This window comes from Tachyglossus aculeatus, chromosome 17 (assembly GCF_015852505.1).
Source record: "Tachyglossus aculeatus isolate mTacAcu1 chromosome 17, mTacAcu1.pri, whole genome shotgun sequence".
In the NCBI taxonomy this organism is placed as follows: domain Eukaryota; kingdom Metazoa; phylum Chordata; class Mammalia; order Monotremata; family Tachyglossidae; genus Tachyglossus; species Tachyglossus aculeatus.
This window is the reverse complement of record NC_052082.1, coordinates 45,402,974-45,421,425: the sequence shown is the minus strand read 5'-3', so window position 1 is coordinate 45,421,425 and position 18,452 is coordinate 45,402,974. Positions and strand designations below refer to the sequence as shown.

At 39.9% G+C, this 18,452-nt stretch overlaps 1 protein-coding gene across 1 annotated transcript in view; it reads left to right on the top strand.

The window, feature by feature from the left end:
* The window catches only part of VMP1 (vacuole membrane protein 1), a 140,886-nt gene that overhangs the window by 91,316 nt on the left and 31,118 nt on the right, over positions 1 to 18,452 (top strand). The window contains exon 8 of the mRNA XM_038759374.1: positions 17,408 to 17,488. Coding sequence (XP_038615302.1) covers positions 17,408 to 17,488 — 81 coding nt within the window. The remainder of the gene's footprint in view (positions 1 to 17,407; positions 17,489 to 18,452) is intronic.

Here is an 18,452-nt window from a genome sequence, read left to right as displayed (position 1 = left end):
ACAACCCCAACTTTTGGAATACTTAAAAGAGCCTGGAAGTCCTGGGACTAAACAGGGTCACTTTCAAACCGAACGCCATCTAAACACACTGGGTGTCAGTTGTTGCTGGGACCTGTTTTTGGCTGGGCTGAATCTCTACTGGTTGTGGTTTGTCTGGCCATCACATGACTTCTCTGAAAATTCCCCCTCCCCTCCATTTCCAGTAAACTGTTTGAACAGAAGTGAGTCAGAGTGAAACCAGCTTCCCTGTAACCACAGGGCTTGTTAAAGAATTTGTCAACGTGGACTCTAGAGGGTCTGTATTCCACTTTGCTGTAACTGCTGTAGTTTGTATTGCGTCAGGGGTGCCATCGAACAACTTCCTGCTCCCAGGCTCGGTTACTTGCCCGCAAGGAGTTAAGCCGGTGAACTTTACTGGAGTTAACATTTGAGACACGTTAAACCCATCTCTCTAGCATGACTCGAAGGCGTTGTCGAGGCAGATAGCTTTTCCACGGCCTGCTGGGGTTCTCTTTTCAGAAACAAAGTACGGGACTCCGTTTGGCCACCGCACCCGGCCTCGCTCGTTATTTGAGAAAAGGCCGGCCGCCTGGATCTTTTCTCTAGACAAGATTGGAGATGCGATATTGGCTAAAATCTGACCCAAGCTATTCATTACTTAATTATCCGGATCAAGTGGACTGCGTTTTGAGGTCTGTGGCAGATTCAATATGGCAGTGGTTCCCGTAGAAAATGCCAAACCCCCTCAAGGTGGGATATTTGCACAGACGTTGGTACGGGTTCCTGTTTTCAAATGGTGGCCTTTAGTTTAACCAGGGAACAGAATACTTAAAATAGTTCTCTGGTCTCCAAGGAGCTCCAAGTTGTTCAGCAAAAAATTCACACCGTAACTGTGGAATGTTTTCATTTGTTTTCCCAAGAAGTTTAATATTTGGAATCTAGGTCCTCGTTGTTATTTCACTTTTCTCCAACTTCCCAGTTCTCCTCTTCTACCTTATTCCCTCGCGGTGAACTGTTGGACAAGAAGGATCGTTGGGGTTTGCAGTCTGCCGAATGGGTGGCCATCAGGAGACTTGTCTGCACACTCACTGTACATTCCTAAAGTCTGATGCATTCGTTGTGTTTCTACATGTGCGATTCCATTTTAACCCTTTCAGTGTTGGTTAGGGTGTGCCAAGAACAAGGGAAATATTGAGAGTCAAAACTAAAAAGGACGTCCTGTGACTGAAAAGTTAATTAAAATTCTTCTTAAAAACAGCTGAACTTTAAGGTCAGATTAAACGAAGGGAGTAAATAATAGAGAATGAACTGAGCCCCTTAAGGATCAGTCAGAGGAAAGGAGGAATGAATAAGTAACATTTTTTAAATAGTCTAAATAACCTACCGTTTCTGTACTTCATGATATCATCAGGCTAGAAAGCAACCACGAAACCATTTCAAACGAAGAGTTCAGGGGCTGTTTTAAAAAGAAAATGAAGGGTTAACATCAAGTGGTGACAATAGAAACGATGAGTAATAAATATTTAAGGTTTTTCTTGTTAGATGGCTTTGGCTTTTGGCAGTAGAATATAGCAGTTTTATGCTTGCATTGTTCTATTCATTTGCACACCTGTTTACAGATATGGAAAAAAAAAGTAAGCAGTGGGAAGCATTAGGTTACCCTTGTTAAACTAATTTCGAGATGTTTTTCAGGTTTGTGTTTCAGCACCTTTTGTAAAATGCATTGGAGGTGGCCCTACTTATTGAAACTTTGACACCCAACGCATACACCTTCCTTGCGTCCCTGTTTTTCGATTTGCAAGTGAGTAATGCTCAACACACCAGCCTAGCCTCTGTTATAACCTCCTGAACACGCCCAAGTGTCCTCGCTTAGTACTAAAATCCCAGGTAGGATTTGCAATTTGTGGCATTTTAAAAGCGGTTACTTCAGTTAGGTGATAATAATAGCGCAGGTCCAAATAGATCTGCTTAAGCATTTCCTCCTAATTTTCCTCAAGGCGTTTCTGATTTTGCATTTCTGATTACCTAAGATGCGTTTGACTAGAATTTGTTCACTGCAGCTAGTGTTCGTGGCGTTCTGTGCTCTACCGGACGAGATTCGGTTTGGAATTAAAGGGATTGACCAGGAAGAAATTTTGAAGTTGAATTTCCTGAAATACAAGCTTCGCTATGATTTTTCTGTGCAAGTCGACACTGCATACCGGGGAAATGGAATTAATCTGCATTAGGTGGTTTTCCTTTCCCATCTCTCCTCACTTTGCCTAATTAGGCTTCACTTGCATGGTTGATTTTTGTCTCCTACTCATTGGGTACTTGTTTGCAGCCGACAAGTGAATAATACTTTTGCTCTGCCTCTAACTGATCATTTCAAATTGAGTTGCTCCTAGCGCAATCCGCTAATTTATGAATTGTGGGTTCTAACCCTGGCTCTGCCACATGTCTGCTGTGTGACCTTGGGCAAGTCACTTCTCTGAACCTCAGTTCCCTCATCTGTAAAATGAGAATTAAGACTGTAAATCCAGTGTGGGATATGGACTTGTTAGTATGTTTGGTTTTGTTCTCTGTCTCCCCCTTTTAGACTGTGAGCCCACTGTTGGGTAGGGACTGTCTCTATATGTTGCCAATTTGTACTTCCCAAGCGCTTAGTACAGTGCTCTGCACATAGTAAGCACTCAATAAATACGACTGACGATGATGATGATGACTGTGTCCATCCTGATTAGCTTGTTTCTGTTTGAGGATTTAGTACAGTGCCTGGCACATACTGAGCGCTCAACACAATACCATTCAAAAAACAAAGCGAATGAGTAACAGATCTACACGATGGGAAACGACAAAAGCACTGCACCCTTAATCCCTTATCCAAAAATACTCTTCTTCTTACGTGTAAAATGCTGGTGACTGAATACCGAACTGATGCCCTAGATCTATGATGTCCCCTTTGCTACCTTTCAAGATAGGGATAAAAACACTCACAACCTATGTCAGACACATTTTGTGGCATTTTAAAAGTGGTTACTTCAGTTAGGTGCTAGTAATAGTGCAGGTTTAAGCATTTCCTCCTAATTTTCCTCAAGGCATCGTAAGTGACATCAAATAAAAACTAGTGTCAAGGGAAAGGAAGCTTACAGAATGCCGCCACATAAGCTGTGGTCCAGGATGTAGCACTGGAGAAGAGATTTGATAAGCTTTTGTCACTTAATGTTTTTCCCTTCCTTCCTTCCTTCCCTCCTTCCTTGATTGTAACCTTTTTTTTCTTTATCTTTCGTTGCTTGCATCTATAGAGAGTTTCAAAGCAGCCTAACTTCCGATTAAGCAATTTTGTCAATTTTTCTCAGTTAGAGAAGGCTGGCTTCTAAGCAGCTCTTCTGTGGTCTTCTAAAGTCTTGTATGGGAGAGGAGAAAATTGTTTCCAAGACTTGATGCTGTTTTGTTCCCTCTTTTGTTAGGTTTCTTAAAAATGCTTTTCAGATAGAATTTAAATTGTCCATTTAAAGCCTAAAGTTTCTTTTTATCTCCTGCCTTTACCGGCTCCACCAATTGTCAGCTGTGTGACTTTGGGCAAGTCACTTAACTTCTTTGTGCCTCAGTTACCTCCTCTGTAAAATAGGGATTAAGATGGTGAGCCTTCTGTGGGACAACCTGATCAGCTTGTAACTTCCCCAGTGCTTAGAACAGTGCTTTGCACATAGTAAGCGCTTAATAAATGCCATTATTATTATTATTATTTACATAGAAAAGTTAATTTCTTCAACTTGCCTTTGTTTGAAAGGTGAGGTTGAGGCTTAGCAGCACTACCAGGTTATTAATTACCCACACACAGCTATTAATTACCCAAACACCCCCCCCCACACACACACAGCTATTAATTACCCATACAAACACACACACACACACACACACACCCTGCACACAGCTATTAATTATCCATACAAACACATACACACACACACACACACAGAAACACACCCATACCCATCGAAAACTCAGATTCTTTAGTTAATAAATAATAGTTGTAGTATTTCTGATACTACTGAATCTACTACTAATACTAAATTGTAGTATTTCTGACACTACTAAATCTAAAACTCAGATTCTTTAGTTAATAATAATTGTAGTATTTCTGAAGCGCTTACTACATACCAGGCACTGTACTAAGTGCTGGGAGGGGAATACAAGCAAATTGGGTTGCACACAGTCCCTGTCCCACATGGGGCTCACGGTCTTAATCCCCATTTTCCAGGTGAGGTCATTGAGGCACAAAGAAGTGAAGGGACTTGCCCAAGGTCACACAGCAGACAAATGGTGGGACCGGAATTAGAATCCATGACCTACTGACTCCCAGGCTCTGGCTGTATCCTACTTGGGGAAGCAGTGTGGCTCAGTGGAAAAAGCACGAGCTTTGGAGTCGAAGGTCATGGGTTCAAATCCCGGCTCCGCCACTTGTCAGCTGTGTGACTTGGGGCAAGTCACTTAACTTCTCTGAGCCTCAGTTCCCTCATCTGTAAAATGGGGATTAAGACTGGGCGCCCCACATGGGACAACCTGATCACCTTGTAAACTCCCCAGCGCTTAGAACAGTGCTTTGCACGTAGTAAGCGCTTAATAAATGCCATGATTATTATTATTATTATTATTATTATTATTATTACCCAAGCCACGCTGCTTAGTTCATGCAATGTGGAAATGGTTTTTGTGTCGTCCTTCAACCAAGGAATGTGTGATGTTGCCCTCAGAAGTTGGCTTGGGAAAACATAGCAAGAGGAGATGCGGTGGCAGGATTGCATCCGTATATCTGTGAAAATGACCATTTCTGGGGACTCCTCAAAGGTAGTCTATAATTTCCTGTGGTGGGAGAACATTACCCAATCAGTGGTATTTATTGAGTGCCTACCGAGTGCATGGCTATATGCAGAGCGCTTGGGAGAGTACAGTGCAGCAGACTCGGTAAATCCGGTTCTTGCCTTCAACGAGCTCATAGTCTAGAAGGGGAGACAGACATTCATATAAATAAATAATTTATAATGGATAATTTATCGATATGTACATAATGCTGTGGGATTAGGGAGGAAGAGGGGGGCAGGAGGCACGAATACCAAATGGCCAAAGGTCAGAGGTCAAGTACATGGATGATGCAGAAGGGAAAGGGAGCTGGGGAAAAAATGACTTAATCAGGGAAAGCCTCTTGGAGGAGCTTTGGCCTTAATAGGGTTAATTTTAAGGTGACCTAAGGCTACTTTGCCTTCAGAGAAATATACTTAGTATTTAATTTAAACAGTAAAACTACGAATAAAACCAGCCATCACCAAACTCTCACCTAGTTCTTTATGAAACTGTATAAAAGGTCTCCAAGTAAATAGAGAAGCAGCATGGCCTAGTGGATAGAGCACGGGCATGGGAATCGGAAGGACCTGGGTTCTAATCCTGGCTTTTCCGTTTATCTGCTCTGTGACCTTGGACAAGTCACTTCACTTCTCTGGGCCTCAGTTATCTCTTCTACAAAATGGGGATTAAGTCCGTGAGCCCTGTGTGTGGGCAGGGACTCTGTCCAACCAGATCAACTTGTATCTACCCCAGCGCTTAGAACAATCAATCAATCAATCAATCATATTTATTGAGCGCTTACTGTGTGCAGAGCACTGTACTAAGCGCTTGAAGTGCCTGGCACGTAGTAAGTGCTTAGCAAATGCCATTAAAAAAAAGGAAAATGTTGTGAGTACAGATGATAAAACTTGTACTTCCCAAGTGCTTAGTACAGTGCTTTGCACACAGTAAGCACTCAATAAATACGATTGATTGATTGATTGATAAAAGAACCTGAATTTTGTTTTCAAAATTCTCATTGGAACATAATTTTCAACCCCTGACCATCTAGTCAGGTGAACATTTAAAACCAGTTTAGTTGCAATTAAAAATATATTTCTGTTGTAGAGTAGTTATCTTGTCTCTGTTTACTTTTAACAATGATTGAAATTTAATCATGACATGATTTATACATAATAGGTGAAACCTGTCATCTGTTTTAAAATATACTCTAACTTATTAGCGTGCCCTCATCTTTTCTAGTTCCTCATGGTGACTTACAAATTATTTTCACATTAGGCATTATCAGATTTTGGGGGAAACCTGTTAATGTGGTGTAAAAATGAATATAGAGCTGGTTCACAGCTGTGGAAGAACTCAAATGATCCCCTCCGTTAAGGTAATGTGAATAATGGCAGTGGAAATTAGAACACATGCTTCAGTTTCCATGGTGTGGGTTGCAAAACTCGGTGTGATTGCATTCTGTTAGCATGTGCTCGCTTTGTATTCTTCCATCCTTAACTACTCCCTTACAGTCCCAAATATTTCATTCCCTCACATTAATAATCCTGCCCTGGTCTCTGAAATCCTAGAATTCCTTGCCAAGCCAAAACGGTCTTTGTCCCCTGAGTGTGCTTGATTCCATTGTGAAGCAATGGAAAAACAGAAGAAATGAAATAATTGTGCATCCCATTTTAAAACAAAGCTTCAGGTACTTAAAGAACATTCACTCGTATTCGGTAGTAAACTCTAAGCAACTGCTCTAAATTACTGAGATGAAAATATTTTAAGGAAATTTTAAGCACACTAATAAAATAATTCCTCAGTTTTTAAAAGGATTTAGATATGGGGAATACTGGATGTAGAATTGATTAGATCTTGTGAATATTCATAAAATTAATCATAAAGGCCTAATAAGAATAGGTATAAAATTTAGAAAGCACAGGCTGTTTTCCTTGATGAATAAGAGTGAATCTTCAGTTATGGATCATCCCATTTTGGTACAGTTAACCCCACAAGAGCTCTGAGATGCTGAAGGGGACCATTATTTAGAAGATTCATTCATTAACAGTGTTTGAGAAAAGTCTTCGGAATTGTGGTGCAGTAGGTAAAAGTCGTGAAACTGAGTATGGATGCAGAAGAGTGAGAACATTTTGAGGTAGTTTTTTTAGGAGGCTATGGAGAATGTTCTTGAAGCTTCTTAAGAGTTGCTTATGTGACCCAAATTAAACCTGGTTTAATGTACAAATTTGGTATTGTGGAAAACGGGAAAATGTACTGCCTCCTCTCAGAAAATGGGAGTGTTCTGGGAAATAGCATTACCGTGAAGCTGTGTCTTTTAGAGATTCACTATTTGAGGTTTCCTTGTAACTCCGCTTTTTACCAAGAGGTTATATTAGCCCAAATGTGTCTTCTGCCTGGTGTACTTTAACTGTTGAGAAATATTCACAGTGGTCATTACACTTTGCATCATAACTGTTATGTGACATTGTCTCCAGCCTTAAAATCGCATAAATCATCTTCCTTCCTAAACCGACTCCTCCACCCAACTTTTCCATCTCGGAATTTGAAGGCTTCTGAAGAATCCAGAGGCTCTTGTCAAGCAGTGTTTTAAGAAAGTGATCCAGGCAGTCGAAACTAGCCCGACGGGGGAAGTGGCTAAAGGTTGGAAGACGAGAGAGGATGCTGATGTAGTTGTTTAGATGGGACTTGGACCAGAATAGTTGCCAGAAGCATCATGGTGTTGTGGATAGAAACGGGCTTGGGAGTCAGGAGGTCACGGATTCTCATCCCAGCTCCGCCACATGTCTGCAATGTGACCTCGGGCAAGTCACTTCACTTCTCTGTGCCTCGGTTTCCTCATCTGTAAAGTGGGGATTCAGATTGTGAGTCCCACGTGAGGCGGGGACTGGGTCCAAACCGATTTGCTTGTGTCCACCCCGGCGCTTAGTACAGTGCTTGGCACATAGTGCTTAACAAATACCACAGTTATTGTTATTATTTGGGTGGAGAGGAAGGAGTGGGTCCTGGAAAAGTTGTGGAGGAAGGACCAACAGCTTTTGGCAGTTAGGACGTTGAATGGAGAGCTGAAAGACAGAGAGGACTTGATGACACTAAGTTGACAGGTTTCCAGGACAGGACAGGCACAGTTTCCAGCGTTATTGAGAAGAGATGAGGAAATTAGGAGAACGAATCGGTAAGAGGAAAGATGAAAAGTCAAGTTTTGGACACATTGTGATTGAGGCGGTCCAGGGCATCCGAGCGGAGATGGCCCGGAGGCAAGAGGAAATGTCAGATTGAGTAGTTGGAGCGAGGTCCAGGCTAGAGGAACAGATTTAGGAGTCGTCCACAAAGTGGTAGTAATTGAAGCTTTGCGACTGGATCGGCGCTCCAAGAAAGTGAGTGTAAAGTGAAAAGGGAAGGGGCCCCAGAACACAATCTTGAGGGACGATCCCAGTTAAGGGGCAGAAGAGACTGAGAAGAAGTGTCCAGGAAGAAACAAGAATCAGGTAGCATTTCAGGGAGGAGGAAGCGGTCGACCACCTAAACCTGAGGAAGTCATTGTAATCTTGGAAAGGGATTTTGATGGCGTGAATGGAGCCAAGAGTTTTTTCTATCAATCAGTAATATTTATTGAGCCCTTAAATGTGCGCAGAACACTATACCGAGTGCTTCTATATGTTGCCAACTTGTACTTCCCAGGCGCTTAGTACAGTGCTGTGCACACAGTAAGCACTCAGTAAATACGATTGATTGATTCAGAGAGTACAGTGCATTAGAGGTAGTACACAAAGTCTCTGCCTTTGAAGAGCTTGTAGTTGGTTAAGAAAAAGGTGGCAGAAGGGAAGGAAGGCAGGGAGATGCATAGAGCCAGTTAAAGGAATTTGACCAGATATGGGAGCAGGGAGATAGGGTGTTAACTGGAGGTATCTGTGGGATCCAACAAAAGGATTTTTTAGAGTAAGCAAGACATGGGCGTGCTTGAAGGCAGAGGGAAAGGAACTGTCATATCAAAGTGAGAGGGAGGGAAGAGAAAGAACATAAGTGCCCCATTCCTGACTCTCTGACCTCTTGTTCATGGCCTTAGTCCTGCTTGTTGCTCCCTCCACCTTCAAATCCCCCAGGCCTCATCTTTTTTTTTTTATGGTATTTGTTAAGTGCGTACTATGGGCCAGGCACTGTACTAAGCAATGGGGTAGATATAAGATTATCAGGTTGGACACAATCCTGTCCCACGTGGGGCTCACAATCCTCATTCTGCAGATGAGGTCACTGAGGCCCAGCAAGGTTAAGTGACTTGCCTAAGGTCACACAGCAAACAAGCGGCAGAGCCAAGATTAGAACCAGGTCCTTCTGACTCCCAAGCCCTTGCTGTGACCATTAGACCTGCTGCTTCTCCTCACACTTCTTATAACGAACCTCAAAATGGAATACTCCAAATTGGAGGAGACATCCTCGGTGGTTGTACTAGTTCTAGTACCAGTTGGACAAAACGGTGAGGTACATTTTAAAGTAAATGGTTGTTCCCAAACCCAGGATATCAAAATACCCATTTCTTTGCATTTTGGCTATCTTGCTACCAGGAAGCCCCAGCAGCAAATCTGCAAATCTGAGCAATCAGAGACAAGGACCATCTCCGCCACGGAAGTAACATTGTGCAACGGGAGAGAGGAGGTAGTCCCCAAAATCTGACTGGCAGTGCAGTGATTCAAAACACAAAGTCTTTTAAAGCAGCTCTAATTTAAATAGATTGGATGACTTTGTCTGCTGTGTAACCTTGGGCAAGTCGCTTCACTTCTCTGTGCCTGTTACCTCATCTGAAAATGGGGATTGAGACTGTGAGCCCCACGTGGGACAGGGACTGTGTCCAACACGATTTACTTGTATCCACCCCAGCGCTTGGTACAGTGCCACATAATAAGTGCTTAACAAATACCATTATTATTATTATTATTAATAGTAGTAGTAGTAATAGTAAAGGTATTTATTGAGCAATTCACTCTACAAAGCATTTGGAAAAGGACAACAAAAACATGAATGAGACAGGTAATATTCTCAAATAGGGTTATCCAAATAGACTGTACAGTTGCTCATACGTAATTACATGCATGTTACATAATTACATGCGTGCCGAGGGAGGGTGTAAATAAGTAAATATTTAAGTGCTCAAGGTGGGTTGATGTGACTCGAGGCGTTGGGAATTAATCGGGGAAGGCTTGTTGAAGCAGGAGGGATTTTAGGAGGGCCTTGCAGGTTGGGAAAGCTGTGGTTGGGGTTGAGGAGTTCCAGGCTGTTGGAAGAACATCAGCAAAGGGATAGAGGACAGAGAATTGAGAGTGAGGAACAGTTAGGAGGTTGGTTTTTTTTTTATAATGGCATTTATTAAGCGCTTACTATGTGCAAAGCACTGTTCTAAGCGCTGGGGAGGTTACAAGGTGATCAGGTTTTTCCACAGGGGGCTCACAGTCTTAATCCCCATTTTACAGATGAGGCAACTGAGGCACAGAGAAGTTAAGTGACTTGTCCGAAGTCACACAGCTGACAAGTGGCGGAGCCGGGATTTGAACCCATGACCTCTGACTCCAAAGCCCAGGCTCTTTCCACTGAGCCACGCTGCTTCTCAGAGGTTGGCTTGGGAGGGGGGAAGAACATTAGCTGGAAAATAATGGGTGAAGGTTCTCGATATGTAAGTTAGGGAGAGTTCCTGGAGTGCCTTGAAACTAAGCTCAAGGAGTTTTTCCTTGAGGCGGAGAGAAATGAGAAGCCACGGGAGGATTTTTAAGGAAAGAGGCAATTTGAGATGAGCAGCACTTCAAGAAGACAATCCATGTGAAGCAGTGTGGCATAGACTGCTTCTAGATTGTTTGGTAGGGACCATCTCTATATGTTGGCAACTTGTACTTCCCAAGCGCTTAGTACAGTGCCCTGCACACAGTAAGCGCTCAATAAATACGATTAAACGAATGAACAGTGGATGAAGCACAAGCCTGGCAGTCAGAAGGCGTGAACCAAGTTAGTTGCGTGTTGGCAAATTTAGAAATTTAACTTTAACTTAAAGAAAATTTGGGGGCCCAGAAGGATTCGGAGCAGGGCCTGTTGGACTCGTCTATGAGGACGTCAGCAGTGACGTCCTGCTTGTGCAGATTTGGAGTGGAGTTGTCAAAAAAATCTCAGTGGCATGGGTTAAAAAGAGAGGTGGGAGGAAGGAAATCAGATCGCGGGTGCTTACAACCCGTTCTAAGAGTTTGGATAGGAATCGGAGCAGGGAGACGAGGTAATAACTGGAGGGGACCCTGGGACCAAGAGAGGGCTTTTCTAGTACGGGATAGAGTTGAGTAACATTGGCCAGAATTCATTTGAACATATTCATCATCATCATCAATCGTATTTATTGAGCGCTTACTATGTGCAGAGCACTGTACTAAGCGCTTGGGAAGTACAAATTGGCAACATATAGAGACAGTCCCTACCCAACAGTGGGCTCACAGTCTAAAAGGGGGAGACAGAGAACAAAACCAAACATACTAACAAAATAAAATAAATAGAATAGATATGTACAAGCAAAATAAATAAATAAATAAATAGAGTGATAAATATGTACAAACATATACATATATACAGGTGCTGTGGGGAAGGGAAGGAGGTAAGATGGGGGGGATAGAGAGGGGGACGAGGGGGAGAGGAAGGAAGGGGCTCAGTCTGGGAAGGCCTCCTGGAGGAGGTGAGCTCTCAGCAGGGCCTTGAAGGGAGGAAGAGAGCTAGCTTGGCGGGTGGGCAGAGGGAGGGCATTCCAGGCCCGGGGGATGACGTGGGCCGGGGGTCGATGGCGGGACAGGCGAGAACGAGGTACGGTGAGGAGATCAGCGGCGGAGGAGCGGAGGGTGCGGACTGGGCTGGAGAAGGAGAGAAGGGAGGTGAGGTAGGAGGGGGCGAGGTGATGGACAGCCTGGAAGCCCAGGGTGAGGAGTTTCTGCCTGATTCTGCCTATATTCATAGGCTACTTCATTTTTTTAAGAGGTCTCATTACTTTCATTGTCACTTGCAGGAATGTGAAAGTATCAATAATGATAACAGTAATACATACAGAATGCCATTTTTGTAGTTTTCCACCTTTGCCCCCAAATAATATATATACATTATCACCCAAATAATCAACATTTTCCCTGAAGACCTGGAAGATTTTCCCAGTTGGAAAGAAGTTCATCGAATCGGAAGTCTTATGCCATCGAGTCGTCTCCGGGTAGGGACTGTCTCTATATGTTGCCAACTTGTACTTCCCAAGCGCTTAGTACAGTGCTCTGCACACAGGAAGCGCTCAATAAATACGATTGATGATGATGAAGTAGAAACCAGAGGAGAAAATAATAGGAAAGGGAATAGGCTCGGGAGTCAGAGTTCTAATCTCACCTCCGCCATGTGTTGGCTGTGTGACCTTGGGCAAGTCGCTTAACTTCTCTGGGCCTCAGTCACCTCGTCTGTAAATTAGGGATTAAGACTTTGAGCCCCGTGTGGGACATGGACTGTGTCCTATTTGATTATTTTGTATCTACCCCAGTGCTTAGTACAGTGCCTGGCACATAATAAGCGCTTAAGAAATACCATAAAAATAAGAAGTATTGGTTCTAGCGTATGTAGCCGAGAGAGCTGGGGAAAAGAATACAACTGCACAAAAACTTACTAAAAACAGGTGGAGATTTTGGTTGTGGTGTTAGAGGTTCCATAGTAGAGGACATTTTCAGAAATGGGCTAACTTTCTCAACTTTCACAATAATTTTGTAAAAACGTAGGTAGAACTTCAGTTTCTCCTGGGTAGATTTTTGTGAGAAAGTTTTTTTATTTTCCCCAAATCGTGCTTCCTCGCTTTCCGCACCATATAATTTAGGTTTAAATTTTTTTTTTTAACCATCAGGCCTTGACCCTGCTTCCCCTAGGAAAGCAAATGAAGCAACAGTAATGAAGCAATATTTTTCGGATACTTTTTGTCCATTTTTTTTCTAATTCCTGTAATCTGATGATTAATTCTGAGTGATAAGCATTTACTGTAATTTTCCTCACCATGTATTTTAGTAATCACAGGAAAAACATTTCCCACACCCCTAAAACACAAGGCATCGTTTCACATAGGGGAAAAGTACCGTAATGTTAGGGAATATGAATCACAGAAGCGGGAAGAGCGGAGAAGAGAATCTAAGTACAATAATGTTTGGGTGGAAATATATTGCTTGCCTGTAAGTAGATGCATTTTATATTCCCGTTAAAAACAATGAGAAGATATTAGAAAGTTCTTTGCAAGATCAGTGTTCGCTAAATATGTTTGGAAGAACTCTACACTAATATAACTTTCCTCTTAAGCATTTATGTTGTGAAATAAGTAAAGGTTGTGACATTGTATGAATCCAGAGAAATGAAACTATTTAAGGGAATTTTTTTCTGTTGCAAATATTTTTTTTTAAGACTTGAAGAATGAAAAATAAGGAAGTGATCAGATTTGACTTGATTTTTGTTGTCCCTTAAAATATATGCAAAAACATTAAAATTAATATTTCCTGTGATACTTAAACTCTGTGTATAATTATGTTCTAGCAATCTTTCCTCCTATTTGTATCAAATGCCATTGTATTGTTGCTTCATTTTTTTAATTTGTGGACCTACTAACCAACCCAATAAGAAAAGCCACTTTAAAATAATAAAAATTTAGAAGAATTTTAAAATGCTTGATAAGAGAAAGAGGAACATAAAGTAAAGGTAGGTAATGGAGATATGAGAATTAGCACTCACCAGGCAAATAATGCAAGACTTTATTTTGTATGAAATTTGAAAGAAATATTAAACTAAATTGTAAAAGTCCTTGTTTTTTATCTTTAAACCATCAAGAACAGTACAGTTGCATTTTAGGAGTTAAAAGAATTTAATGTTGGGTATTAGATGAAAAACTATTTCCAAGAAAATTATTTTTAATTGTTTCATCAAACTTAATATATGATTCGAGAAGCAAAATTATCCATTGCAAGTACAGAAGGGATGGTGGTGGTATGTTCTTCCAGAGTAGCATTCTTCTGCAAGAACTGCCCCAAACCTAATTTTAAATAAAAATAATATTTTTTGTGATTCAATCTACTTTGTGTAAGTTACTTCACTATATTAACAGGTATTGGAATTATTGCAAGTTAAGTAATGGGCTCACTGAAGCCCTTACCTAAAATTCTTGGTATATTTTCCCCCTCAACTTCAATTTTTAGAAGTTGTAGGTTGATATATTAAAAGAAGAAAATGACATGCAATAAAGAACTCTTTGAAGGTAGCATGACATATATCCATGTAAGTCATTTGTTTTAATTTAAATATTGGAGCCATTTTAGGTAGACCGAACAGATTTTACAGTGTTGTTAAAAAAAGCTTTCGAAGTGTGTTAATGTACAAATCGAACTCTGCCAGAATTGAGAAAGACCTGGCAAAATGTTACAGGAACTGAAAGTGTCATGGTCATACTATGTATTTAACATATAACAAGATTTCTGATATTCTCGAGTAGAATACTAGCTTTTTATGTTTTTTAAAATTGAATGCCAGTTAAAAGGGTATTTAGCCTCCATGTATATAAAAATTATTAGTCAAGATAAAGAGACTAAAATAATCATCCCTTACCCTGAAATGTGCACTGAAAATTCTTGTTGATCTTTAATGATAACTATAATCACTGAAATGCCTCCCTTAACACAGGTTTAGGAGTAATGTTTACTATATGGAAGATTATTTGTACTCCCGTTGACTTGAAAACCTGTGATTCCTTTAATGGAGAGAATTATTTTATTCTATTTTACTCCATAGGCGAATGATTCAGCTGTGAAGTGGTCAAGATAGCTTTGTATTATATGTGTATTTAATCAGTTGGCGAGGCAGTCACTTCGTTTAATATTTACCCTAATGTGTTACCTCACTGACCGAAGCCTTCGATTTCAGTTTCTTGAAATACTTATGGTTAATTACTATGAATTAATGGTAATTTCAAAAAAAAAGTGAAAACACTGAACCAAAGTGTGTTTAAAGATATTTATATCTTGGAGAAATTCATATATATTTTGTATATATATGTATATGTATGTATATATATATATATATATAGAAATTCATGTATACATTTTCTACATTATTTTTGCTTTTAAAAATCAAAAATCGATTTAAATAGACAGTGATGTGGTGGAAGATAAACTCTTTCCAAAGATGGTAAATTTAAAGATGGTCCATTTCAAATTGTGTAAAATGGCAATATTAATTTAAACTTGGACTTTTCATTCTCACACATTAATCATTTTTCTCTCATTATGAAGTGCATTTATTAAAAGAACTGTATTAATATACAGAGGCAAAACCATTTCTATGACTCAAGTTTAAATTCCTCAGCACAGCTAATATTTATAACCTATCTGTGTCCACTATTGGGTCATTTAAAATTCCTAGCCAGTGAGAAGCTTCTTTTTTTTAATTTAGAGGGTCCAAATTTGAAAACGAATTAGGAAAATATGTTAGAAAATAACTGGGTGGGATAATCACATTTAACAAATGTATGCTATGAAATTTTAAAGGAAAAAAATAACTCTGTGCAGGAAAAATGCCCATAATGTGCTTCTTTTCTTTTTTCTTAAAATATACTGCAGGTTCTTAGGAAACGAAATATCTTTATTTTGGTTTGATTTAATTGTTTAAAGTACCCATTTAATTTTGTTTCAAAGTGATAAGAGTTTAAAATGATTGAACCTTCCTCTTACTTATTCTTAAATTCCTCTAGGTTAACTACAGTGTCTTGTGTAATTGAGATTCAGCCAAAAATTGTTTGCTATTTTAAAATAAGATATTTTAATCCAGTTTTTTGGTATTTGGGAGAAAGATGGAGATTATTAAAATTGATTCCTTTAATTCTCTAATGAAAAGTTCTTTCTGTTAATAAAGTGTTTTCTTTTAAAACACACTAAAAAAAAAGAAAATTCCGTCTAAAAACAAAGTTAAAGATTAATTCCTAAAGTCTATAAAATATCTGCATTTGGACCTGAAAGATTCATTTTATGGTATTTCTTTTGGTCAGATGCTTCTGGTTGAATAGCATTTTTTTCCGTAGCCATCAGCTGGAAAACAGAGAAAGCCTTTATTGTTGTATTTTTTTCAATACGCAGTAGCGATATAGTGATTTAAAAAATGATGTGAGGTGGAGTAGCCCTACAAAGATACCATTTTGTAGGAAGAGCTAGCTTCTGACTGATTTGGGAATAATGAAAATGCCCTTCCTCCATTTTCCCTGGATAACTCATATATGGATTGAAATATTCCATTGATTCCAATTTTATTGTAGGGTAGGCTGTTAAATTTTGAGGTGTTGAAATAGCGACAGCTTTTTAAAATGATTATAAGAGAAACCTACACAGCCTACTTGTATTGACACTGCACACTTATGACAATGCAATTATGTTTAATGGGTTTAAAGCCCAATTTATGTCTGATAAAGTTTCCAACAGGAGTCTTTCCCAGGTAATTCTTTTGTATCTTTTTGGCTGAGGAAACTGATTTTTCCACCAGGAAAATAAGATCTGTGCTTGATAACAACGTGTACTGTGACCTCAAGTGTTTCCAAGCGTCTGCTGGGCAGTTGAACCCATGTGGGACAGGGACTGTGTCCAACTTGATTTGCTTGTATCCACCCCGGCGCTTAGTACAGTGCTTGGCACATAGTAATCACTTAACAAATACCATCATTATTAATACTGTAGAAAGGCTAGTTCTCAGGAAGCCCTCTTCAAAGTGTTTCAGGAGGAAAGAGACAGATGTCCAGTTCCCTGCCACTTTGAGTACCTGAAAACAAAGTGTGAGCCACATGGAGCCCACAGTCTTAACCCCCGTTTTACAGATGAAGTAAGTGAGGCACAGAGAAGTTAAGTAACTTGCCCAAGGTCACACAGCAAACAAGTGACTCCCAGGACCCTGCCCTATTCACTAGACCTCATTGCTTCCCCGTGGCCAACTCTTAGGTGGACATACTGCTCAGCATATTTTTCCCAAAGCATACTTCTGTTGGATTTTATTTTGACTGGGAGTAGAATTATGTTTTAATTCCTGAAATACATTTCACCATTCTGTTAATTGGAGAGAGAGCTGGGCTGTCCAAGCCAGCAGGGCAAACCTTTCAAGTGAGCGGTGAGGTTATTTGTCAGGGAAAATCTCTGTCTATCCATCCCTGAAAGGTTTTCAGTAGAAGTCTTATTGAAACTTTCAATTATCTAACTGAATATTAATGCAGCAGTAGCATGGGCCCAGGAAGGGAAGAGATAATAGTCGTGGTAGGAGCAAGAGACTGTAATAAATGTATGGAGGCTTATCCATGATCTGACATAAAACATCGTTTTAATTAGTGCAATTCCAGGAAATTGACTAATCCAAGTTGGAAATATGTGCCGAACGGTAGATTTAAATTGATGTCCGATTTCTGTTTATCCCTGTTTTATGGCATAAATGGAATAAAATGTTGAGTTATGGGATACTACAAATGTATATGGTACTTTAAGTAGCACTCACCATCCATTCATTTACAAATATTTCTGTGTTTTCTTTTTCTAAGGACTTTGCCTCCCGAGCGAAGTTGGCTGTCCAGAACCTAGTTCAGAAGGTTGGATTTTTGGGGATTCTGGCCTGTGCTTCAGTAAGTTAATTTTATCAAGAATGAAAAATGTCAGTGAAGTGTTCATTTAACATGAGAACGTAAGAAATGCTATTAGTGGAGCAGACCAATTTTGTGGACAGGAAATGTGTCACTTGCTTATTTTCTACAGCCCAAGTGCTGAGGTAGGACAACTCCTGTTAATCATTCATCTTGCTTATTATTTGATATTTTTCATGGAGTGAGCTAGGGTTTTGTTTTTTGACCTTTAAACGTTCCATCCCATAATGATGAATTCAGGTTTAACTTACCTCAGTGAGAGGAAAAACTTTTAAAACCATCTTGTCCATGAATAAGTTCCTTTAAGCCAATAGTAATGACTCAGTGTTTTCCATAAAGATGTAGATGGGTCAAATATTTCTAAAGTTTAATGATTAGTTGCATGGTGGAAATAGTCAAAATGAAACCTATTAAAATGAAGCAAGCTCCTATCTTAACTCGTATCTGATTATTGGAAACGGTTAGAGTGTGGTTAAGGAAGGTTTCAGGGCATGTTTCATTAAGTAGTCGTAAAAACTTAAAACCAAGTTAGCACCTTGAATATTTCAGCTTGGTAAATGATAGATTCTCTTAGGGAGTCGATGCTTGACAATTTCCATTATATTAAAAAATAATTACAGTTGTTTGAGAGGGGGTGTGTTGATTGGGGTAGTTATGAAGAGTAACCCCTTTGATTTTATAAACTTAACCACTAGAAACTGGCAGTGACTACGCAGATGAACTGGATAAATTGGTATTTTTTTTATTGCAGTTTAATTTTTTTTCCCTTTTGTAATCTCCTCTGTCATTGCCTTCATCAGAACCACTGCAAATCAAAAATCTGGCTCTCTGTCTTACCCAGAATTAATATTTTGGAAATGTACGGTAGGCAGCAAAAAATATAGCCTTTAGCTCGATTGGCTGTGTCATAATTGCTAAGCCTTTAGCATTTTTCTAATGTTTAGTG